At 39.8% G+C, this 26,334-nt stretch overlaps 1 protein-coding gene across 1 annotated transcript in view; it reads right to left on the bottom strand.

Moving 5' to 3' along the window:
- Positions 1-8,888: 8,888 nt before the first annotated feature.
- Positions 8,889-26,334, bottom strand: part of sap30l (sap30-like) — a 50,441-nt gene continuing 32,995 nt past the window's right edge. Inside the window, exon 4 of the mRNA XM_052104505.1 lies at positions 8,889-9,625. Within this exon, the coding sequence (XP_051960465.1) occupies positions 9,497-9,625 (129 nt within the window). The 3' untranslated portion in view covers positions 8,889-9,496. The remainder of the gene's footprint in view (positions 9,626-26,334) is intronic.

The raw sequence follows: 26,334 nt of genomic DNA, 5'->3' as shown, positions 1-26,334 counted from the left end.
TCTTCATATCCACATTGATTTCAGTCCTCAACATTTGTTGAAAATCAGGATTTTGTAAAAGGGATACATTAAGGCACCAACTATATGATTTATTTTTCTCTGTATGTTGCAGCACCTCTAAACTCACCAGGGCATGATCTGAGACTAAGATGTTTCCAATTGAGCAATCGACAACAGATGAAATGAGGGACTTGGATATAAAAAATAAAATCAATTCTAGAATAAATCTTATGGACTGATGAAAAAAATGTATAGTCCCTACCAGATGGTTTCAAAAGTCTCCAAATATCTGTAAGACACAGATTTTTACACATCCTGTGAACCATCAATGTTGCTCTAGTGGGCTTACAGACTTTTGCTTCACTATGATCAAGGACTGAATCCATCATTAGATTAAAGTCTCCTCCCAATAGTATATAATGAGGGGTGCCAGCAACTTGCAACATCCCTTCTAGATCTATAAAATAGCCCTGATCATCAGAATTAGGTGCGTAAATTTTAGCCAAAATCAGCCTTTGCTCCTGAATTTCACCTTAAAAAATAATAACTCTTCAAAATGACTTGCCTGCTTTAACTTTAGCCAGCACTGAAGAAAACATATCTTTCCAATTTTTCTAGCATCCTACAGGGAAAAATTAGTTTCTTGAAGAAACACTATATTGTATTTCCTACGTTTAAGAAAATAACCTTCCTTCTTTTTATGGGGTGCCCCAACCCATTCACATTCCACGTGGAGAGAGATAACCCACTCATATTAACATTTTACATTTTGATATATTACAAAAAATAGATTGTGTATCAAAAATAAAATGATAAAGACCAGCAACAAAACAAACAGAAAAAATTGAAATGTGCGCATTAACCCCGAGCGCCAACCAGCGTCAATCCCTCCAAACTCAAAAGGTCCATGTATGCCTACAAGAGCCCCTGCAACAACTTTGCCATCAGATTGCTAAATTTTGCCACACAAATTTGTAAGGTAAAATTACATAACAGAAAATAATTTGTAAAACAAACCCAGCCAAAAATCAGAATTTAATCCTAAACAAAACAAATTCCAGCCGATAAAAAGCCGTTCAGTTTCCTCGGACAGACAAACGAATGTTCAGTGAGCCAGCTGTTTATGAGTGCAGCAGATGATGTAATCCTTCCAATGTCCCGCAAAAATACTCCACAAAACAAACTCCAGACAACAGGAGGCATAAGCACAAGGAACGAACAGATTCATCCACAACTGTCCCTAAGCAGTGTTATTCCACAAAACAAGCTCTAGCTGCTAGGCGGAACCAGCACATAAAGAAACAAAACATGCATCCCAGTTCATCGGATGGTTCACCCGGAGGCCGCATAAAAATATATGTACCATGACTTACTCAGTCCATCACCTTTATAAAAGACATCGTTTGTGTAGGCATGTAGATATTTTGAGGTCATCCGTAGTGTCTATTCTCAAACTGGCTGGGAACTTCAGTGTAAATGTGATCTTCCGTCAATGCAAAAGTTTCTTTAAGGAAGAGTGTTATTCACAAAACAAACTCTACTCGCTAGGCGGAGCCAACGCAAAAAGAAACAAAAATGACGCCCAGCTTCTTCCAAAAGCCAGAGTAAGTTCAGCGAGTTGACCCATTCACGAGAAACACCCAATGGTTTACTCACCCATTGAGTCTATAAAAGACAGAACCTGTTTCGGACATGTAAATACTTTATGACCGTCCTTCACTTCTATTCTCAGCTTGGCCAGAAACATCAATGCAAAAGCGATTTTACGTTGATGCAAGTGTTTCTTGCATTCCCTGAACTGATCGCATTTCTCTCGTCGAACTCGCAGTCTGGGAACAAGAAAATATTATGATTCTTCCAAGAAAGCTTTCCTTTGCTCCTCGCCTGGCGCAACACGTCATTTGGCCAGGATGGAACGGGGCCTTTCTCCCTCAGCAGATCTCCGAGCTCGCTCGATTTCCAGCTTGTGGCCTGATATGTTGAGCAAACTCAGGAAAAGCTTGTCTAGGAATTTCACCATATAAGCTGGTCGCCTTTCTGGTTTCTAAATAAATTCACTGTTGTCTTGCAGTGAAAATGTATGAACCGGTTGTAATAAGTATACTACTAGAGTGGAACAAAGCCAAGTTAATCTTACTCTACCGTGGCCAAATAGTGAGGTTAGAAAAATGTGGTCTCTCTTTGTCCTTTGTCCAGAAGGAGGGAAAACTCCTTCATATGTGCAGATACGAGTCTCTTTTCAAACCGCTGGCTTAAAAGCTGGGCGCAGAGAGGCCGAAATCAAATCTGTCCGCTAGTTTTGTTGACAAGATGGCCTCATCGGTCATAGGCCACTTTTTGACCAATGCCGTTTGAGATTGGACATGGACATTTCTCCAAAAAATAAGATCTTTGTCCCCATTTGCACTTGCAAACTGTAGTCTGGCTTTTTAAGGTGGTTTTAGAGCAGTGGCTTCTTCCTTACTGAGCAGCCTTTCAAGTTATGTCGATATAGGACTTGTTTTAATGTTGATATAGATAGTTGTCTACCTGTTTCCTCCAATATCTTCACAAGGTCCTTTGCTGTTGTTATGGGGATTGATTTGCACTTTTCACAACAAACTATGTTCATCTCTAGGAGACAGAATGCATCTCCTTCCTGAGTGCTATGATGGCGCATGGTCCCATGGTGTTTATACTTGCGTATACAGATGAATGTGAAAAACCTTCAGACATTTGGAAATTGCTCCCAAGGATGAACCAGACTTCAAGGATGAAGTCCACAATTTTTTTCTGAGGTCTTGGCTGATTTCTTTTGATTTTCCCATAATGTTAAACAAAGAAGAGTTTGGTAGGCCTTAAAATGCATCCATCGCCAATTCAGTCCACCTCCTCTAAGCTAATTGTCTAAAAGCTTGACATAAATTTCTTGAATTTTTCATGCTGCTTAAAGGCACAGTTAACTTAATGTTTGTAAACTTCTGACCCACTGGATATGTCTGTAAAAAATTGTTGGAAAAATTACTTGTCAATCACGAAGTAGATGTCCTAATTGACTTGCCAAAACTATAGTTTGCTAATATGAAATCTGTGGAGTGAAAAAAATTTGTTTTAATGACAACCCAAGAGTGTGTAAACTTCTGACTTCAACTGTATTTGATACTAATCTGTCCTTTGAAAATCACATTTCCAATGTTTGTAGAACAGCATTCTTCCACCTGAGAAACATTGCTAAATTAAGGCATATGCTCTCTGTTGCTGATGCCAAAAACTCATTAATGTGTTCATGACCTCAAGACTAGATTATTTTAATGCATTACTAGGAGGATGTCCAACAAGTTCATTAAGTAAACTTCAATTGGATCAAAATGCAGCAGCCAGAGTGCTGACTAGAACCAAGAACTATGATCATATTAGCCCTATTTTATCGTTGTTAAATTGGCTACCTGTTAGATTTCATATTAATTAGAAAATGTTGTTAATTAAGTGCTATCCAGAGGTCACCACAACTGACCAGATCCAGCTCCATTCCTGCTTGCTGCCGGACTCCACTGCTACGTGTCTCTGAGTGATAATGACTAAATTCAGCTGGTGCTAGACATCACTTCAGTCTATTACGATCGACTTCAGAGGATGAACTGATGCCAACGCCAACCTTAAGACATGGGATACTTCTTATGCCACTGCCTGAACCTTGGACATAGGATAGATCTCACCGAAATGACTGGCCGGTTGAACTGCTATGCACCTCACTCATTCCTGCCTGCATCACCTTGGTCTAATGATGGACTACACTCTTATAATGGAATACATAGACAATTAATTGCCAACAAAAGCCTTCATCAGTCAACTAACAAAGGACAATGCATCTATGTGAACTCAGTGAATCCAAGATGAACTTCCAAAGACATTAGTCATTAATCTTACAGTTTTTACAAAAATTGTTTTTAAAACTGGCCCTTAACACTTAGTTTACTACTTTTAAACCAAGACTTGCACTGCACATAAGTAATATTGGCATTATATTCATGCTGTTAGCCAGAGGGAAACTGGCCCCAACAGTGAGCCTGGTTTCTCCCAAAGTAATTTTTCTCCATTATCCAACATTTTATGGAATTTTGTGTTCCTTGCCAAAGTCACCTTCAGCTTGCTTATTGGTGTTCTAAATACAATAATTTTATTATTTATTTTTATACTAAATTTAAAATCATATTTAATCAAACTACACAATGATGACAAAGACTTTATAGATATTACAGTTTAATTTTTTCTGTAAAATCATGATTTTCTGTAAAGCTGCTTTGAAACGATGTGTGTTGAGAAAAACGCTATACAAATAAAAATAACTTGATGACTTAAGGCATAGCTTAATACATTTTGTGATGTAGTCTATTTTGCAATTAGAGTTAAGTGTATTTTAACCATGCATTACATAGTATTTGAGAAAAACACATTGAGGATAAGCAATGTGCAGGCAACAGCAATCTGCTGCTCAATTGGTAAACCTACAAGATGCTTATGTGAAAAGATATTAAAGGAGTAGTTCACCCAAAAATATAAACGCTCTCATTATTCAATTACCCCGATGCCATCCCAGATGTGTATAACTGCCTTTCTTCAGCAGAACACGAATGAAGATTTTTAGAAGATAGTGCTCTATCGGGTCATTATAAGGGAAGTAAACAGGTGCCAGCACTTTGACGGTCCAAAAGTCAAATTTAGGTAGCATAAAAGTAATCTACACGACTCCAGTCAATCAATGAATGTCTTCTGAAGCCATCAGGTACATTTGTGTAAAAAATAAATCGATAATTAAAACGTTAAAAAGTGCTTCCTTCCAGCAGCTTATGTGAGGTGCGAGTTCGCGTGAGAATTCGGAAGTGGCGCTTATTTACAACAGAAGAATGAACATCATTCGCGATTTTGACCATTTCAAACAGAATTAGAGCCCTGGAAGGAAGTGTTGATTTAAAGTTAAAAACTTTTTTTTTTAATTATTGACATGTTTCTTACATAAACCTGTCGATTCGTTTTAGAAGGGCAGGGGGTAACCAATAATCCCTCAGCTGTCCGAACTGTCCTTTGTGGTCTTCTGATATCCGAATTCATAGCTGAACCAAACCAGACAGTTATTGAAGTGCAGAGTACAGATTCAATGACTGCTTAGTAGAACTGTATCAGCAGCTGCCTGTGGCAGGTTAAACTTCCTCAACTGGCTAAGGAAGTACAACCTCTGCTGGGGCTTTTCCACAATGGAGTCAATGTGGGTCTCCCACTTCAGGTCCTAGGAACCCAGGTAGTGCCCAGGAAACTGAATGACTCCACTGCTAACACAGTGCTGTTTAGAATGGTGAGGGGGGTCAATGTTGGGTTGTTTCTCCTAAAGTCCAAAATCATCTCCACCATTTTGAGCGTATTCAGCTCCAGGTTGTTTTGACTGCACCAGAAATTGCCAGATGTTTAAACTTCCTTCTTTATGCAGGCTCATCATCATCTCGGATGAGGCCGATGACAGTGGTATCATCTGCAAACTTCAACAAACTTGTTGGTGTTTGTGTGAAGTGAATGTCAGAGCAGGTGTGGGGTGTGAGATTGGGCCTTTCAAATCTACAGAAGAACACATTCAGGTCGTCAGCCAGTCGTTGGTAAACCACAGGGTTGGGGGTAGAAGTCCTGTAATTCATAAGTTGTTTCATGCCACTACACACTGATGCATGGTCATTAGCTGAAAACTTGTTTTTCAGCTTCTCAGAGTATCTCCTTGTGGCATGGGGGGTGTGGTCGTGTGTCGGTCTGCGGGAGAGAGAGCGGTAAGGCTTGTCACCTGGTTTGAAATTATCTCTAACACCTATGTCTTGTTGTAGTGATACGGAGAGAGACATTTAAACCAGGTGACAAGCCTTACCGCTCTCTCTCTCTCCCGCAGACCGACACACGACTACGCCCCCATGCCACACTCCTTTTACCCACTCTGATTTCCTTATTCATTGTGTTCCTGGCCTGATTGTACAAGACTTTATCCCCACCTCTTTAAGCATCCTCTTTGGCTGACAAAGCTGCCTGAGTTCTGCTGTAAATCATGGTTTGTCATTGTTGAACTTTAAATAAGTTCTAGTAGGAATGCATATATCCACACAGAAACGTATATATGATGTCTCAGTATCTGTGAGCTTGTTAAAAACACTCTAATCAGTGCAGTCAAAGCAAACTTGTAGTTCCAGCTCTGCTTCATTGGGTTCCCTCTTTACAGTCTTTACTACAGGCTTAGATGATTTTAGTTTCTGTCTGTAGATTGGATGAAGATGAACCAGACAGTGATCAGAGTCCTAAAGCTGCTCTAGGAACAGAGCGATATGCATCCTTTATTGTTGTGTAGCAATGATCCAGTATATGGATTATATATTGTCTCTTTTGTGTTTGTTTTGTGATTGTGTGATCTAATTTGTTCTGCTATCTTGGCCAGGTCTCTCTTGAAAAATAGATTTTATATCTCAATGAGACAAACCTGGTTAAATAAAAGAAAAATATATATGTCTGTCTCTGGTGGGACATGTAATGTGCTGTTTGTGTTTGAGCAGTTCACCTGTGAGGTTTGCTTTGTTAAAATCCCCAAGAACAAAACTGAGTCCGGGCATTGTTGTTGTGTCTGTAATTTGATCAGCCAACTGTTGCAGTGCGGCATTCATGCATGCCTTTGGCAAAACACTCACCGGAATAAACGAAAACTCCTGCAGCACATACAAAGGCTTAGAGTTGATAAGAGTGCTTCCAAATTAGGACAACACATCTTCTTTAATGTTGTTACATATGTACACCAACTTTCATTGATGTAAAAGCATGTTCCATCACCTCTTGTTTTCCCCGTTAAATCTGCGACGCGATCCGCTCTGAACAGCTGAAAGCCTGGCAGATGTAACGTGCTGTCCTGAATGGCTTCACTCTGACAGGTTTCTGTGAAGCACAAGCCAGCAGAGGTTGAAAAGTCCTTGTTTTTATGGGTGAGATGATGTAGTTCATCCATTTTGTTAAGAAAGGAGTAGTAGTACGTCCATTTTGTTAGGAAGAGCGGAGACTGGCTAGATGAATACTTGGCAGCACTGTTTAAAAGCAGCACCAACGTATGTATGTTGTGTTTTTCACAGTCAATAAGAGTCAGTAATTGATACAGCATAAATAACTCTGATTCCAAGTATTTGTGAGCATCATCCAATAACTGCAACCATGTTAAAATTAAACATTATAAATTCAGAATCTATGTACTGATTACCATTGTCCCATGTCTGCCAAACATATTGAGTGGTCCAAACATCATCTACAGCCAGAAACTTAACTTTAAATAGGAAGTTTGTATTGAATGCACACAGCTACAGGATGCTCCCTTGCTCCCAATTTAGTGAATGACTTAACCTCCAGTGTACTGCCCGTCTGCATTGATCTCAGAACAGTTAGAAATGCACCTCATTTTCATCCTAACTTCATATAAACGTATGATATTTCATCCTAACTTCATATAAATCTAACTTAATATTCACAGCGTGCCGTTTCGTAATAAATCACTTAAATTAAAAAAATGGCATATTGGATGAAACTAGAGACTGATCTTTTGACTCGAGCAGGTTTCAATGAAAAAATATTGTCCTTTTTTTTTTTTTAGATGTAGTTTTGTTGGCGTTTCAATCAAAACCATCATGGGAGAAAGGTGCCACTGGTTGTTCCTTGCAGTGTACTCAGCCTTCCTGGCTCCATGCATTTAAGATTAGGGTGGGGGTGGGGTAAGGCCATCTGCAGCCTCCCAGGAACAAACTGAAGCCCCTTTGTACAATGGGCCAAACACAATCTCCACGGCAATCTCCGCCATGTTGTTTGTTCCCATGACTCCGTGTGTCAAAAGTTTAACCCTTTACTGAAAGCACAGTGTCTCCCAAACTGAGATCAGTTGGTTTAAATGAAATGAAATTACACTTTGTGTACAGCGAAACCAAAAAATAACGTATTAATTAATAATGGTCCTAAACAGGTTTATGGAAAAAAAAAAAAAAAAAACATCAAAAAAAGGGGTGATAAATGACCTGCAAGGATATGATTCACCCCAGTTAACTGGAGATATATAATACAAAAACTAACCGGTGTGAGTTAGCCTAAATTGACGATAATTAGAGATACATATTTACAAAGGAGTAATATTATGCAACTTGACATTCGTTCAATGACTGTGAATTGAATCCCCAAATGAATGACACAGGAAATAAATTAGCTGTGTAAATTTAAGTACGTTTTGGCCTCCTTCAAATTATTCTCACACAAGAGCTGCTTTATTTATAAGAAAAGGCTTCTGTTCAGCCCATTGGCCTTCAGTTCAGATCAGCTGGTTGAATAGCTGTGACATGTTTCTGTGAAACATATGACCTGTGTGCTTGTCTTCTGATGCCATATGATAACTTTGTGAGAGCAACACACCAACATTTATGTTATTAAAAAAAAATGTTGTTCAATATTGCTCTTCGATGAAACATTTTGTTTTGACACAGGAGAACAAATTACGTTTGAGGCAAGATTATCAGTGCATAATGACTTAAATTTGAGTCTGTTGTTCACTAAAAGCTAGCATATGGATTCAGAAGAGTCATATGGTCTACTTTTAAGGTTATTTTTGTCCTTTTTGGAGACTGACAGATCACTGTGTCAGTAGTCACTGTGACCTATGCTAAAACAAAAACAAACAAACAAACAAACAAACAAACAGCATACAGGTAAAAAGGATGACATAAGGGTGAGTAAATAATTTAGCTCATGGTAAAGCAGACAAAAAACTGATCGGGTGAAACAACCACACTAGTTTTAAAACTGTAAAATGTATTTTAAGAATAAAAATTCATGAAAATATTAGTTGTAACACAAGAATTGTTTACAGTCTGTTTATTTCAACAAAGAAAGCTTTTCCACAAAAAGGGAGAAAACTAACACCACATTATCTACAAAATGCTATACATTGCAGACTGACTGTACAGCTGTCTGTAAAACATTGAAAATACTCAAGAAACAGATAAAATATTGTAATAAAAAGTAAATGCTAAGGCTGTTCAGGGAGGTTTGTATCAGTATAACTGTATAGCTGTGAGTACCACAAAGTCCAAATCTGCAGTCATTCAGTGTTATTATCATTTAGGTATGATACATGAACATTTGAAACCTATCGGAGATAAAAATGTGTTTTCAGTATTTCTGTGTCTTCTAGGTGGTTTATTTTTTGTTACTTTGGAGTTTGGCACAGAAGTAGTTAAAAATCAATACAAGACAAACATTTTGTGAAGCACTTCACGGCAGTAACACCAGACAGTTTTCCACTCCCGTATGTTACCCGATTTTGTATATATTTAGCTGATTTTGTCTCATTTTGTACACAAGTATTCAGATATTAATTTTAAAGTCAGCTAACATCTGCACATCATAAATAATGACTTTTCTGCCATTGAGACGCGTCTTACTGGGGGCAGTTGTAAGCAGAGGTGTGGGAACCTTACTCCACTTGTTTGCTTCCATCTGATTTCTGGTCCAGTCGACTTTTACTGCTCTTCACCATATAAATAAAGTATGTGAGCGTTTCTTTTTCATTGACTGGAATATTCCGGAAATGACGGCTCACTGTCTGAAAAAAACAAACAAAAAAAAAAAACAATTATTAATAAATAAATTATACAGATTATGCAAATAATTGTGGGTCGCTTAATAGACCACCAATGCTTATATCAATTCAGTCCACTATGATGGACTTCACAGAAAATTAACTGCTTCCAACTACTGGCCAGAAAATCATGGATAAACAATGGATACTTCTTGTATCTTAGGATGGGCATCACAGAAAATTAACTGCTACCAACCACAGCATTTGCCAGTTCAAACAGAAGTAACACTTCACTGATCACTGCCTGCATCACTTAATTCTCTTAAAATGAAATATCACTGCTTTAAATGCATTTGAAAAGCCCTCTTTGTTTTATGGTAAAGACCATGAATTGAGATATGACACACTTAAAAGGAAGCCCAAAAAATAAAAGGCGGAATTAATAAAAGCAAAAGGAATTGTGTTTCAAATGTTTAGGAAATAGGCAAAATCTGACAAAGCACATGTGCTGCCAAATTTGTAACCAAAATCATCCAGCCATCCAACATGTGAAGACAAAGGAAAACTAAAGAGAATCTCAAACTACTATGATCTTGTTGAAAGAATCATCAATAAGTGAATTGGTCTCTTTGGGTGATAGGAGGCATACAGGGACCACCCCAAAGGAGTGCCATTGCTATATTTTCAGTTAAGGTGAAGTTAAATATAGGAATCAAAATTAAACAGACATACGCTTTCCACAACCCTGGCAGCTCTGTAACATTCTGCACAGGGGAGTAGAAGACAATTAAATGCTGCTGGAACGAAAATGAAAATACTTCTAAAAACCATGGTTCAGGAGAAACCAGAGGAAAGTTACATTGTAACAACAGAACAGAATCTAAAATTGATTACTGAAAAAATGTAAAGTTATTCCTTACATCAGTTCATAACGGGAAAATGTCATTGATTCTGATTAATGTGATGGGCCACACCCGACATTGCTCAGTAGCAGCTCTATATGGTCTTTCCAGTGACACTGAATAGACATCAAAATGATAAAATTGTGAATGAGTATTTTCAATATAAGTGATCACTGTTCCAATACAAGTTTAATATATAGATGATAAGTAATGGCAATTTAGTAGGATCTAGCCCTTTTTAATTTTATTTTTCTTAATTTGGCCATCATTAGAAAAAGTTTGGACACCTGGCATAAGCAAACAACCATACCAAGACTGAAACGTGCTGCTGCAGTACACTTGGGACTGAAATCTGAAAACAGAGGCATAATTTTACATGGATGAATCTACCTTCTGGTCAGACAGAACTACAATTCTTAAGCATATTGTCAAAACTACAAAGAGATTCAAAAGGTACGTGGCAAATATCTCCATCATTTGAACCTATTCAAAGGGTGAATAGTGGAGGTACATCAGTTCTAAACTGAATCCTGCAGATGCAGTCTGAAGAGGCATGATGTTTTAATTCAGTCTAAAGCTTAAATTAGTGGCCCTCACTTTCCCTAAAAATAGCCATGTCACTGGTAAGCAACAACCAAAGAAGTGAGCTTAATCCTAGATGATGATCCAGAGGTGAGAAACCGATCTCTGCTTGAGCTATTGTGATAAATAAGAAGGAATGTCTAGCTAGCAGATGATTTAATTACTTCTAATTGGACACATCATAAAACAGTATTGACATGGGTTCACAAGTTCATAAAAGTTATTAAACAGTTAATAAAGGAAAGAAGAAAACAGAACACACAATCAGTGAACAGAAGTATTGTCAGTTATCTTTCAGTTAAAGATTTAGCTACAGCAGAATATGCAAGTATGTACTTTGTACAAAGCCAGCATTTCAGTGGGGAAATAGCTGCTCTAAATGCACTGTGAAGAACGGGCAGGAGAGCATGTCATAACTTGCAATCATACCAAAATTATTCTCTACACATGTACATGAAAAGTTTGGTAAAAAAAAAAAGTTGGTTAAAAGGTTCATAGAAGAAGAACTCACTTGCTTTCCACTATTCATCGGCACTACTGGGTCACCAATGAGTGATTAAAGAATGCATGATATATGGTAGGTCTGAATGATTAATCGAAATAAAATCAAACTCGTCATACAAGGTAGTTTGATTATCAAACCCGTCATACGAGGTAGTTTGATTATCAAACCGTTTAATGTATGTGTGCAGCTCTGTTTCTGGACACAAACTCAAAGCATTCGTGAGCCTAATGATGTGAGCAAGTTACATTTACAGCACTCTAGATGTACTAACGGCACTTTTCCACTGCACGTTATGGTTTGACTCAACTCTATTCTACTCACTTTGCTTTTCTGAGCTTGCTTTTCCACTGCTGTTTAGTGCCGCCTCAATATGGGTGGGATTATAGGCTGATCGTCATAGTTGCGCCACCACTACTGCCATGAAATCATCTTAAACGCGACACAAAACAATGAACAATAGCACGACCGTTAGCTGTTAGCTACTAGCTCATTGTGCTGCATAAAGCAGTTGTTGCATAGTGATTTTACACAAGTGTAACAGTTAAATTGGCCTGGTTGTTTTAGAAGCAAGCTTTCCAGTAGCTGGTCAACTAAATAAAGAGAAGCTTTCAAGCAGAGTATAGAGTTATCGTACCATCATCCATCGTGGACTCCAACAACACTCTCCCTTCCATTGCTCGCCGGTTTAGATAGCGTCCATTTGGTCGAACCACTTCCACTTTTCCTTGATAGTTCTGCAGTCACTTTGAAGTAATTTTTTTTTACTTTTCCCTACACTGTTGGTAGGTCTGGTGGTTGCCGTGTGTGGCCAACAGCCAGAGCATGTGAGCGTAGCGGAGCGTGAGCGTAGCAGGGAGCGGAGCGGTAATACTTCCTCCTGAGCGGAGAGCGCCTTTCTGAAGATTCCGCTCCGCTCGCTCCGTCCGCTCAGCGCCGCTCGCTCTACCCGGAATGCCCTATTGTGATTTGCTAGTTCGAGAATCGGTGAATTAGCTAAAGCAATAGTGGGTTGGTTATGGAGTTCAAATATTGTTTTAAGGAAGTTGCGAGCCTTATGCATAAATGCACAGTAAAAATCACAGTTAAGAACGAGCAGGGAGGAGAAATTGAAAGGGAGTGTGGACAGACTGTGAGAGTTAGCAAAGATTCATATTGGAATCTAAAGCGTCACATTGCCAGAAAGCATGAGGATGTGCTATGCAAACATGGTAGTGCAGCAAAAGGTGAGCTATAGCCTATACCATTCGAAAATAAAATTAATAGATAAATGGGTAAGGTAGGCTGTTGTACTGAGCCCCTCTCATGACATGCAGACAAAAATATATTGTAATATACAAATTAACATTTCGTTCCCAACTTCCCAAATTATTACAACGTGGTCACGATTTACTAAACCATGGATCGAAATATTATATTGTTAATTTTGTACGATTTACATAAAATGAGGAAATTAATTATTAAAACATGCTGACGTCAGGTTGGAACGAATTGTTAATTCGTTATGCAATCATCATATCAGTGCAACTAAAAATAACCTATAGCCAACTCACAATATGAATTAGCCTACATAATTGTAGTTGATGTAGCCTATTTTTAAGTTGAAATTAGACAGAAGTTATTGAACCACTTGTTAAATTTAAATTAAAAAAAAAAACTGACCCGAATAATTAGGTAGGCCTATAATTTAGATGTAGGCAACAGAAAATTTACTGTACGCTATTATAATGTACGCAAATTTGTTTTTACAGAAAAAACTGCTACCAATCAAAGGGAGATAAATAATTTTTTTTCTCTCCTGCGTCCCCAGACTCCCCAGTTCTCTATGTCTAATGCACGGAAGAAAGAATTAGATGATGCATTTTTTAAGATGGTTTACGTGGATTATGAACCTCTCACAAAAGGTGAACGTGAGGGTATGCGTCATTTTGTCAGCGTTGCCCAGCCCGGCTATACCACACCGTGCTACAGTACGTGACACTCTGATGCCAAACTCTTAGCGAGATGGAAGGCAGACTTAGAGAGCTGTTGCAGTTAGGAGATGGCTTTGCACTTACTTTAGACATTTGGACAAACAGAAGAGGACACAGCTTTCTGGGTGTTGTGGCAAGTTTCATTGATGAAATGTTTAACAGTCACACTGTGCTGCTGTCCTGTGAACATCTTAAAGGACACCACACCGCTGAGAATATTTTTCATAAATATGAAAGTATCTTGCAACACTGGAATTTACAACGGCGAGTTGTCAGGGTGGTGACTGACAGCGCAAGTAACATGGTAAAGGCTTTCGACCTCCCAGGGTTTGATGAAAGTTCAACTGAAGAGGAGGGTGAGGAAGAGGTCCCTGAGGAAGATGGCAGTGGCACAGAGGAAGGTCCACTTTCACCATTCCAGCCAGATTTTGCGCAGATCATAGAAAACACGAGCGCCACATACATCACTGAATCTAATCTGCATATGCGATGCCCCATCCATTTACTGCAACTCGCCATAAAGGATGCAATAAACGGTCATGCTGATGTAGACAAAATGATCACACGAACGGCAAAACTTGTAAAGAGTATTAAAAAAAGCACCTTAAACACAGAGGATTCTGATAAACTAGGTGTGCGTCCCACCCCAGCATGTGTCACCAGGTGGAGCAGTCAGCTGCGCATGATCGAATCAGTACTGAAAATGTTTGAAAGAGACCCGCAATTCCAAAACAAGCTGAAAATTCCCGCGCACAGTAAGCTGACCATGAATGACGTACTTCATCTCCAAGCCCTGACTGAGGTGCTATTGCCTCTGGCAGAGCTTACAACTACTATGCAAAAAGAGCTCGGAAACCTTGGCATGATTCTTCCAGCTGTAATGGAAATCAAACAGCTTTTGTCCAGTGTCCCAGACAACCGCTTTGTCAACATTCGTGCATTTGTGGAGACACTGTCAGATAATGTCTCTACTCGTTTTAACAGATTTTACTCTGACAAGCACCTTGTGTTGGCGGCTGTATTGGATCCACGTTTTAAAACTGAATGGATCATTAGAGATGGTACAGTGAGCAATCAACTCGTAGAGATTCGTGAAATGTTGGTAAAGGAGGCAGAATGCAGTGGTGTGGAGACTGCGGTGGACACAGTGACTGAGGCTAGAAGCGCTCCCAAGAAAGCCCACATTTTCGGCTCATATGAGAGCAACTCGAGTGTAGCTGACAGTGCCAGAGGTGAGATGGAGGAGTACCTGGGCTTAATGAGAAAAGGTCCACATGAAGACGTCCTAGGATTTTGGAAAACCAATGCTGGATCAATCCCTCGACTAGCCAGGGTCGCCCGCAAAATCTTTAGCATCCCCAGTGGTTCTTCCAGTGCTGAGCGCGTGTTTTCCGCCGCTGGATTACTGTCCCGGGCACACCGCATGAGCCTGAAACCTAATACTTTGTCCAAGCTAATGTTTCTAAAAGTAAATTCTAAAGTGATGTAAAGATTGAGACGTTTTTAAATAGACCGCAATTACCCACAGTTTTGGTCTATTTAAACTTTAGAACACACGTTTATTTTACTAATACCAGTAAATCATCCAGTTGTGCTTTGATAAGATGTTGTTAAGTGCATTTCACCTGTGTGAGCTTTTATGAGCATGATAGTCCAGATGTGTTTTGTGAAGTTCTACATGCATTTCATCTTGTTTGTGTGTGCGTGTGCGTGCGTTTTAATATGCCTGTTTTGCAACTGCAGTTATGTTCACGGAAATAAAATAACGGAAATCAAATATACCTTTTCAGTTATTGCATTTAATAGGCAAGTTTGCCAAAGGGCTAGACATGTTTTTTAATTAAGTTAATTTAATGCATTTAAATGAATAAAAAGGACAGACTTTTATTCAGAATCACCCCGAAATAACTTCTATTTACAATCCTAGCTACTGTAATTTATACATGTATTCCAGATATTCATTACAAAGTACAAACAGAAAGCAAGTAGCCTACAGAGACATTTTATGTCTGAGCGGGATCTGAGCGGGATTTGTTTTACCGGTGAGCGTGAACGATTCATCAGTGGAGCGTTCACTTGGGACGCGAGCGACTGAGTGGAGCGCATGCGCATAGAGCGGAATATTCAGCGTCACACCGCTCCGCTTCGCTCACATGCTCTGTTCAGCACCAAGCGCTTGAATGCAATCATCAAGTTTGCTGACGATATGACGGTGGAAGGTCTGATCACTGATGATGATGAAACAGCCTACAGAAAGGAGGTGCACACTCTGACACGCTGGTGTCAGGAGCACAATATCTCCCTCAACGTCAGTAAGACCAAGGAGCTTGTAGTGGACTTCAGGAGGAAAGACAGAGAACACAGCCCCATCACCATTAATGGAGCACTGGTGGAGAGAGTCAGCAGCTTCAAGTTCCTCGGTGTCCACATCACTGAGGAACTCATATGGTCCTTCCACACTGAGGCCGTTGTGAAGGCTCACCTGCACCCACCACAGACTCATACGGTTCTACACCAGCAATGTAGAGAGCATCCTGACTGGCTGCATCACCGCCTGGTATGGTAATAGCATTGCCCACAACTGCATCAGAACATGCACCAGCTGACTACATGACAGCTTCTTCCCCCAAGCAATCAGACTTTTGAACCCTTGATCTCTCATGATCAATATACATCAGCACTGCACTTTATTAATCTTATTATCTCACACTGGACTGTCAAATTATATTCTCTTCACAATAAAACTACTATATATATATATATATCCTTTTATACACTTTATATACTCGTTTTATTTTTATTGCATGTGTATTCTATATTGTGTGTATTGTTTACTGTACATTGTATATTATTATTGTGTTGCGTAATTATGTGTATATTTGATATGTAAACTGTGTTTGGTAAATATGTTGTTTATCGCCATGGAAACCTAAGCCCGCGGACGGGCCCTTAAATGTACAAAATAAAAGTATGCGATAAACAAAACTGCTGTGTGTTACATTGGTACACGTGCCACATATCTTTGGAAAGCTACATTTCTTGATTTTCTATTGATATAAACCATTTTAAGATACAATCACAACAGCAGGTACAATCTATATCTTTGTCAGACCACCAACATATAAACAACCAATAACAAAATTTAGGCAACTCACCTATGAAGCTTCATAGTAGTCCACTGAGCCATAACTTCCCGACAAAAACGGTGTTGTTTCATTGTCAAATGTCCAAATGATCAAATCAAGTAAAATGTTTAGTCCAAATCACATTATTACATCAATAAATATCCACAGACTCTTGTTGCATCATTTCAAAGCACCTGGCAGCTGTGCCTAATCTTTCACACATAATCGGTACTAACTTCAGTTCAGATGTAAACATTTCCTATATCCGGTATCAAAATGGAAGCACGCACTCTGACCTTTCGATTGACACCTCATTTGACCCAATAGGAGCTTCCATGTCCTGTCCAAAGCCTTCAATACCCAACCATAGTCTGTGTCGAATGTAAGGGCATACCCACTTTCCTTTGTTTACTGATCAAACCAATTACATTGAAGAGTGGAAATGACTGACGCATTGTATAGCCAATGAAATTCTGATAACAGTGATATGCGGCTTTAGTGGAACGATTAGAGCACGATTCTGTTATGCGTGTGCGCAAACTATAATCTCCTTTACCCACTGTTTTGCGCCTCCGCGTGTAAAGCCATTGGAGAGTTGTTTTGGAACCGTTTACACATTTGGCGATTTAAATATGGTGAAACGGACGCGAAAACAGGATTTTCACCTCAGGATGTGATATAAGAAGGCATTTATTGTGAAAATTCTGAGTTTGGAGATGAAATTTCTGAAAACAATACGGATGATTTGGAGGCAGAGGAAATATGGAGAGATGAGACATTGCTCTGGACAAGTAAGTGTTTTCTTGTGTTTTATAACATATATTACTTTATATTCCGCATAAATAAGCTTTAGTTTGAATAATGAATACACATTTTGTAATAACCCTTTGTCGTGTGTTTCCTCAGTGAGTGTTTGAACCGTTTGTGCGTGTTTTTAGTTCATTGTTTGTTTCAGATCTATTGACATGCTATATAGATGTTTTGTATATTTACTGTAAATATATATATATAGAATACAGTAAAGATGGAAAAGTTGTGTCTAGCTTTCTAAATTACATTTATTTATTCTCCCCCACTCAGCAAGCGGCCACATAAAGTGGAGCAGCAGGACAGCACCTCATCAAGAGAGGAGGGCTTTCAGAGAGACCCTTGCTGAGGAGCTGGCAGAGTTGGGGTCTCACTCCACAGCCAGAACCGTATCTCCTGCTCCACGAAGAGCACATCACAGGCCGTTGCACATCACCAAATCTTGCACCGCTGGTCGTCTGAAGTGCAGGCAGTGTCATGCAAAGACACCAGTGAAGTACTCTTCCTGTGTTGTGCCTATGTGCTTTGTACACAAATGTGACTGCTACAATGACTGGCATGTTGCTAGAAACATGTAAAATTTTATAATGGTTTGTAAATACTTTGTGTAAAAATTCATGTAAATAGTTTGTTGTGTATTTTTTATATAAACAAATTGTCCACCATAGCACTAGTTTTGACTCTTTTATATGCACGACATTTAGTTTCAAGAAGGGAAAAGGCACTCTAATGTGTTTATGCATCAGTTACTCTGTGTCAGCAAAACTAATAGTGGATCTGGATATGGAATATGATAGCTCTAAGTGTCATCTTTCATTAGAGCCCAAAATTATGACTGTACGTTGAAGTGTTCAAAAGTAGTAGCCTTTTTGTCCTAGGTTACCAAAGGGTCCTTTTGGAGTATCCAAAACACATGTTACACATGTTTTGTAAAACACACTTTTGTAAAACGCCTGGGTGTACCCTTAGAAAAACATGTGTAAAATATTCATTTTTTATGGTATTGTTATAACATTTGAACTTGGACTAGGTAAGGCTTCATGCTGTGATCCCATTGTGTTCTCAAGCTAATAGCTACAAGTTATAGTCATCTGCAGGCATCTGTATGCAAAAAAAATTTCAGGCGGAAAAAAAAACTTCTATTTCATTGTGTTCAAACTTCTATTACTCAGAATCAGTAGCACTTACAGTAATTCTGACTGCTGGGGAAAAAACTTCAGAGTGTCCCCTTTCAAATGTGACCAAAACCATGCATGTACTCCAAACGGTTCAAGAACAGCTTTAAATTTACTTTGGGTATGCCTTGATTAGGCGTTTTAGGCTAATTTTACAGGATTGGGAAGAGGTTATTGTAAAATGGTATATGTCTCGTCACTGTCATGACTGCTATGTTACTCGGAACTGCACACAAGACTTTCACCCACTGTTGCACTTGTGTATATGGTCGTGTGACAATAAAGTGATTTGATTTGAACCCCTAATAATAATAATAATAATAATAATAATCTCAATATAAATCTCAACAATTACAATAAGTTTTCAGCGCTAACCAATTGAACCCCTAATAATAATAATTATTATAAAACTGTCAATAACAATAGATTTCCTCCTACCGGAGGAATCTAATAATAATAAAAACGTCAATAACAATAGATTTCCTCCTACCTTGGGCAGTTGTCCTGTTTGTCCAACTGGAGGAATCTAATAATAATATTAAAACAACCAATAACAGGCATAATAATAATTAAAAAAAAACATATCAAACACCTTTTCGGCATTAAGTGAGATGGCAGCGATCGGAGTCTTATCATTCGCCACCGACCACACGATATTGATGAAACGCCTAATGTTATCAGAAGAGCTATGACCCCAAATAAACCTCATCTGATCTATATGTATAAGAGATGTCATAACTTAATCGGTTAGCCAGTTTTTTGGACAATATTTTAATCAGAATCACTTCCCTGGATCTGGGAAATTGGACGGTAACTCTTACACTCACTTAGATCTTTGTCTTGAATCAGACTGATTCGTATTGTGTTATGGTTGGCGAAAGCTTTCCATTCTTTAATAATTCTGTATAAACGTCAGATGTTGAGCCAGATCTGTAGCATAGATCTAAAAAACAAAGCCGCAAAGCCATCTGGCCCCAGAGCCTTGCTCTTCCAATTTATCTCAGAATTAAGATAATGCTCAGTCACAAATTTTCTAATATACTCATCAGTAGATGAAGATGTGGAACTATAGAGATTAAGAAAGAATTCTTTAAAAGCATTATTAATATCAAATGGCAGAGATAAAAATGTCACCATCAGCAGATTTAACTGAGGGAATGGAAGAAAAAAACTCTCTCTGCTTTATATAACTAGCCAGAAGTTTTTCTGCTTTGTCCCCCTACTCAAAGTATGACTGTCTTGCCCTGAATAGCCAAAACCCCACATTCTAAGACAAAATCATTTTATATCTGTATTTCAATCAGGTCAGTTCTCTGAGGCCATCAGACAACATTCAGTGCTTCAGCTCTGCCTTTTTAATACTCCCTTGCAACTCCACAAGCTCTCGTGCTTTGTATTTTTTGATAAATGAGGCATACTGAATGATCCGACCCCAAAGAACCGCCTTAAGTTGGTCTCCATATAGACTTTGATTTCAGCCTATAACATTAGTTGAAATTCAGAATTTTGCAAAAGGGATACATTAAAGTGGCAACTACATGATTTATTTTTCTCTGTATGTGGCAACACCTCTAAACTCACCAGGGCGTGATCTGGATGTTTCCAATTGAGAAATCAACAACAGATGAAATGAGGGACTTAGAAATAAAAATAAAAACTATTCTAGAAAAACAATCTATGCCAGAATAAATCTTATGAAAGGGATGTATAGTCCCACCAGATGGGTTCAAAAAGATTTTTACACATCCTGTGAAGCGTCCATGTTGCTCTAGGGGGTTTACACACTTTTGCTTCACTATGATCAATCAATAGATTAATCCCAATATTATATAACCAGGGGTGCCCACGGCTTGCAACATCCCTTCAAGATCAGCGAAAAAGCCCTGATCATCAGCGTTAGGTGCGTAAATATTAGCCAAATTCAACCTTTGCCCCTGAATTTCTGCTAAAACAATAATGACTTCCTAATTTATCTTTAATCTGTCTGAGACATTTGAATTGTAAATGCTTATTTGAATGCTTATTCAATGTAATTACTCCCCTACTCTAACTTGAGCCAGCACTAAAGAAAATATCTCCACCTCATATCTTCCCAAAATGTTCAGCTTTCTGCGGGGAAAGATGTGTTTCTTGAAGAAACATTATCATATTTCTTACATTTAAGAAAATAAATAACCTTCCTTCTTTTTATGGGGTGCTCCAACAAATTCACATTCCACGTGGAGAGAAACAATCCACTCATATTAACATTTGACATTTTGACATACTAGAAAAAATAGATTGTGTCAAAAATAAAATAATAAAGACCACATTCCAATATTGGTGCAACAATCAACACCCCAACATCCCCCAGAATAAAAAAACAGAAAAAAGAAAAATGTGTGCATCAACTCTGCGCACGACAGCACCAACCGCATCCATCCCTCTAAACTCAAACAGTCCATGTACGCCTAGGAGAGCCCCCGTGACAACTCTGCCATCGGATTGCTCAAGTCCGGTGCTTCTATACAAATTTTGTGAGACAGAATTACACAACAGAAAATAATTTATAAAACAAAATCCAGCTGCTAGCGGAACCAGAACAAAAGAAAAAAAAGCCATTCAGTTTCCTCGGGCAGTCCATTCATTTGTAACGCGAGTGCAACAAATTCCCTAATCACTCCAATGATTTGCAAGAAATATTCCACAAAACAAACTCCAACCAATAGAGGACATAAGCACAAAGAACGTGCAGATCCATCCACAAACTGTCCTTAAGCAGTGTTATTCCACAAAACAAACTCCAGCCACTAGGCGGAACCAACACAAAAAGAAACAATAAGGCACTCAGTTTCCTCGGACAGTTCAGTGAGTCAGGCCCACTTGACTACATCGAGAGTATCACATAATGACTTATTCATTCCATTGACTTTTTGAAGGACATCGCTTGCTGTGGGCATGTAAATATTTTGTGGCCATCCTTATCTATTCTCAATTTGGCCGGGAACATCAGTGCAAAAGCAACCTTCTGTTGATGTAAGAGTTTCTTCCATTCCCTAAATCGATCACGTTTATCTTGTCAAATTCGCAAAGTCTGTGAACAAGAAAATGCTGTGGTTCTTCCAAGAATGCCTTCCTTTAACTCCTTGCCTCGTGTAACACAAGATCTTTATCGGATGATCTTAGAAATTTGCCCAGAATCGATCAGGGCCTGTCCCCCTCAGCGGATTGCCTAGCTGGAACTCTGTGAGCTTGCTTGATTTTCAGCTTATGGCCTGTTATAGACTTGGGAAGAGCCTGTCTAGAAATTTCACCATATCTCTGCCGCCTTCATCCTCAGGAATTCCAACAATTTGGATGTTGTTTCACCGGTTACGATTCTCAAAGTCTTCCCACTTTTCCCAGACGTGATCCAACTACCTTGGGTTAGCAGCGGTCTGATGACTTCAGATAATCGATCCGTTTCTCAACGTCTGACACTCTTGCAACCAAACTCAGTGATTTTTGTCTCCATAGCAGTTATGAATCGACGTATTACAGCAAGATCCTTCAAGTCAGCAATGACCTTCCGTCAGCATCGCCGACATGTTCAACATTTGACGCTGAATCTCTTTAACCTCACTGGCCAAACGGAGTTCCCAGGCTTTCGGCCTGCTGCTGAGAGGCTACCGCTTGAGCACGCAAAGTGCGCAGAGCTCGCAGATCACAACCCTGAACCTTGAATTGTGCCACTCTCTGCTGAACATCGATGACTCCTCTGTGGAGATCGTCAAGCGCACCAAATTCCTTGGTGTTCTCCTGGCTGAGAACCTCACCTGGTCCCTCAACACCAGCTCTATTACCAAGAAAGCCCAGCAGCATCTCTACTTTCTTCAAAGGCTGAGAAAAGCACATCTCCCACCCCCCATCCTACATTCTATAAAGGGACTATTGAGAGCATCCTGAGCAGCTACATCACTGACTGGTTAGGGACTTGCACCGTTTCGGACTGAGAAGATCATCGGGGTCTCTCTTCCCTCCATCAAAGACATTTACACAAAGCACTGCATCCGCAAAGCAACCAGCATTGTGGATGACCCACACACCCCTCACACAAACTCTTCTCCCTCCTGCCATCTGGCAAGAGCTACAGAAGTATTCGGGCCTTCACGGCCAGACTGTGTAACAGCTTCTTCCCCCAAGCCATCAGACTCCTCAATACTCAGAGACTGGACTGACACACACACACACACCCCATCCAACTTTTGCACATGTTCAGAGTTGCACTTTAATTCGTTGTCACTTTATACCTGGCTGCTACCTCAATAACGGCTATGTCCATAGAACACCATTTCATAGTATGTTATGTTTACATTTAGCATTTTTAGAAAGTGTCATCTTTTTGCCCTATTCATTACAAATGTGTACTGGTCGGCACTGCACTGTCTCTTACTGTGTCCATTGTCCTGATCCTTTTAGTAATTTATTGTACTGTCCCGTACTTTTTTGCACACATTTGCAAGTGCACTTTATGAAGAAATGTTATTTAGTCTGTGTAGTCTCATGTGGTTCTGTGTTTGTCGTATGTTGGTTTATGTAGTACAATGGTCCTGGAGGAATGTTGTCTCGTTTCGCTGTGTACTGTACTAACTGTATTGAATGACGGGGCATTTAACGACGAACATGACTGCATGTCACAAATCGCAGACCAAACCTCTTGCAGCCCGGACGTCTCAACGTCCGCTCTGGAGGAGGGGGATTATTGGTATATAGATGGATCATGTTCAAAACCGAACGATTCAGTATATTGGTGCGGCTATTCAGTAACCCAACTTCCAGGTACCGTAATTGAGGCATATTCATTACCGTACATATCAGCACAGGCGGCAGAACTGTTTGCATTAATTAGAGCATGCCAATTGGTGAAAGGAATACCCATTAATATCTCTCTCTCTCTCTCGCTATACCCACAGAAAAACCCACTCACCCATATGTTCCAAATCAGCAGGTCCTAATCCACAGATTGAAACCAACAAAGACTTGAGAACCACAATACCAAGGTCCGGCAATGGTCATAGCCATGACCCGAACAGCAATCCTGAACGATCTACAGCCACAGTGGATACACGCAAGCCGCGTTAAGCCAGCACGAGAGGAGGGACTGAAAGGGGACTGTTGAGTGCGGCCCCACTGAAGGAGCTGAACACGCAGCGTCAGTGGCAAGCACAACGCAGGAGCCTGAAGGTCCTGAAGAACCACGATATATGTGGGACCTATTGATAATCCAAGCAAGTGGAAGGCATAGAAAAGGCCCAAAACTGTCTGTGTCATTAATTTGGACACCACCCTACCTGTGCAAAGTGTGATCCGGGTCGAGAGAAACAACCCCTAGTCACACAACAGGATGAAGGAAATCATGATGATACTGACCGCTCTCGGAGCCGTCACAGCCGTAAAGCACCTTAGTGATCTCGAGCACCCCGATCAACCCCACTCATATGCCACAAACTTGTGGTGGCAATTAGCTAATCACACAGCCTGCTCGGCACACCCCAACGAACCATGTTATGTTTGTTCCCACTTTCCCCATAGTTCCAAGCACATGGGAACAAAAGTTACGGAATTAAGTTATCTTGAACCCCTGAAGTGGACGACGCATTACAAAAGACACCACCCCAGCAGATCAAGCCCTGTGGTTAATACAGTACTTTCGCCCGAGAAACGGTTCTGGGGCATTGCCCAAGGTGACATATTATCCATACCCTATAACTTAACCTGCCATGAACGAAAAGGAGGTAGTGACCCAGTAGGTAACATACCCGATGAACACTACAGGATCACCTATCAGAGCACACCCTGGGGAAACCGGTCGATCTGCTGCCAATGGTGCCTGAGGAAACATGACAGGTACTCCATGGGGGTCTTCTTAGTGCAGAATCAAATTAAACTCTCACAGTTTAATCTTGACAATAGCCTATCATCATACACCAAAAAGACCTGCGCAAACACCATAACGGATTTTGAGCCACACCGGCAGCAAGCATACACCTGGATGCGGGCCTCACGGGCAGCCCGGAGACATTGCTCGGATGTGTGCCTGCGTGATACACACCCCTTAACCCCCACGGTCGATGGAACTAGGTCCATGAGAGGGGTACAATGGCTCTGTGGGCATAACCTACATGCCTCATTACCAAATGACTGGACCGGACGATGTGCTCTAGTCAACAGCTCTGGATCAGTGATGATAATCAGGATGAGGCCAAACAGCTCCAAAGGACCCAGTCGAGTGAAGAGGTCACCTTCATCAACTCTGACTCTACACTCCGGAAGATCAACGAATATGGGGTAGAGTGGACAAGTTTTTCCAATCATTTTTTGCCCCCATTGGCGTAGTGAATGTTATGAATCCGATCGAAATGAATAGGTTTGACTTGGTTACGTTTATGAATGTTACAGAGCAAGTGTTAGAGGGAATAAAGAAAGAGCTCAGGGAGCTGCGTTTAATGCCCTCCAGAACAGGATGGTTTTAGACCAGCTCACTGCAGCGCAAGGAGGAGTTTTGTAATGGTAGGTGAAGCATGTTGTACGTACATCCCAGAAGAGGATGGAGCAGGTGGAATCATAGAGCAAGGTATAAGAAATATTTCTGAAATGGTAAAGAGGTCACAAGACCGTGCCAATGGGGATGTTGATTTCTTTTTAGGTTTTTGGATGTTCATTTATAAAATTGAACATTACTTAATGGTCATATTCTGCGTTTTGCTTGTATTTTTCATCATCGCCTGCCTACGGCCTTGTTTTATGGCTTTAATCAAACAAATGATCTCCAGCTCTATTAGCTTAGTGGTAAGACCACCTCATGTTGCTTATTGACTGCTAAGAATGAGCCAAGAAGATACAAGGGAAACATTTTATGTGATTTTAGCATGGTACAATGTTCAATCTGATTGTGATCATTTTATGATCAAAGGGAGCATTGTGAGAAATATAAATTGTACATGCTGTCTTAAGTTTGACATCTAACTATGAATGTATGTGTGTGAATCACAGAATCACACCACACGCACGAAGAGTCCATGACATTCATAGATGTTGTTAGTTTCTCTTGTCTTATCCTCTTTCAGAATGTTTTGCACTCCAACCAGCACATACTCTTTTCCTTAGCTAAATATCTCAGTCGGACATAACAAATATCTAGGACTGCTTGACCTCATATGATTACCGTTCCCGTGCTATTCCGGTCAACATTTATTGTCCTTGGCTGTCTCGCAAGTCTTGCCATCACTATACTATTGGCTGTTGGTTGTTCTTTGTTCTATGAAAGGTATAAATATTATGCTTGCTGTAATAAACTTTGAGTAGATTGAATAGAAACAACCGTGTGTTGTCGTTCTTTCTTCTCCCTTCATGAAGTCTCCAGATACGCAGACTCCCGACTGCAGTTACCTGGGCATGCACATAAAGGGACCGTGGAATTCTTGATGGTAGAAGTGTTGTGTGCTAAACTACAATGAGATCCAAGTTTCATTCCTAACAGGGCCGGATTCACGAAAATACATTTCTTCTTAACTACAATCTTCTTCTTAAATTTTAACTTAAGAAAAAAGCTAGGAATATTTTGTATTCCCAAATAAACTTCTTAAATTTCTTCTTTTTTTTTTCTCTTAAGAACATTTTCGTGAATTATTCGTGAATAATTTGTTAAC

Source organism: Xyrauchen texanus, chromosome 34, assembly GCF_025860055.1.
Source record: "Xyrauchen texanus isolate HMW12.3.18 chromosome 34, RBS_HiC_50CHRs, whole genome shotgun sequence".
Lineage (NCBI taxonomy): Eukaryota > Metazoa > Chordata > Actinopteri > Cypriniformes > Catostomidae > Xyrauchen > Xyrauchen texanus.
This window is presented reverse-complemented; position numbering and strand designations above follow the sequence as displayed.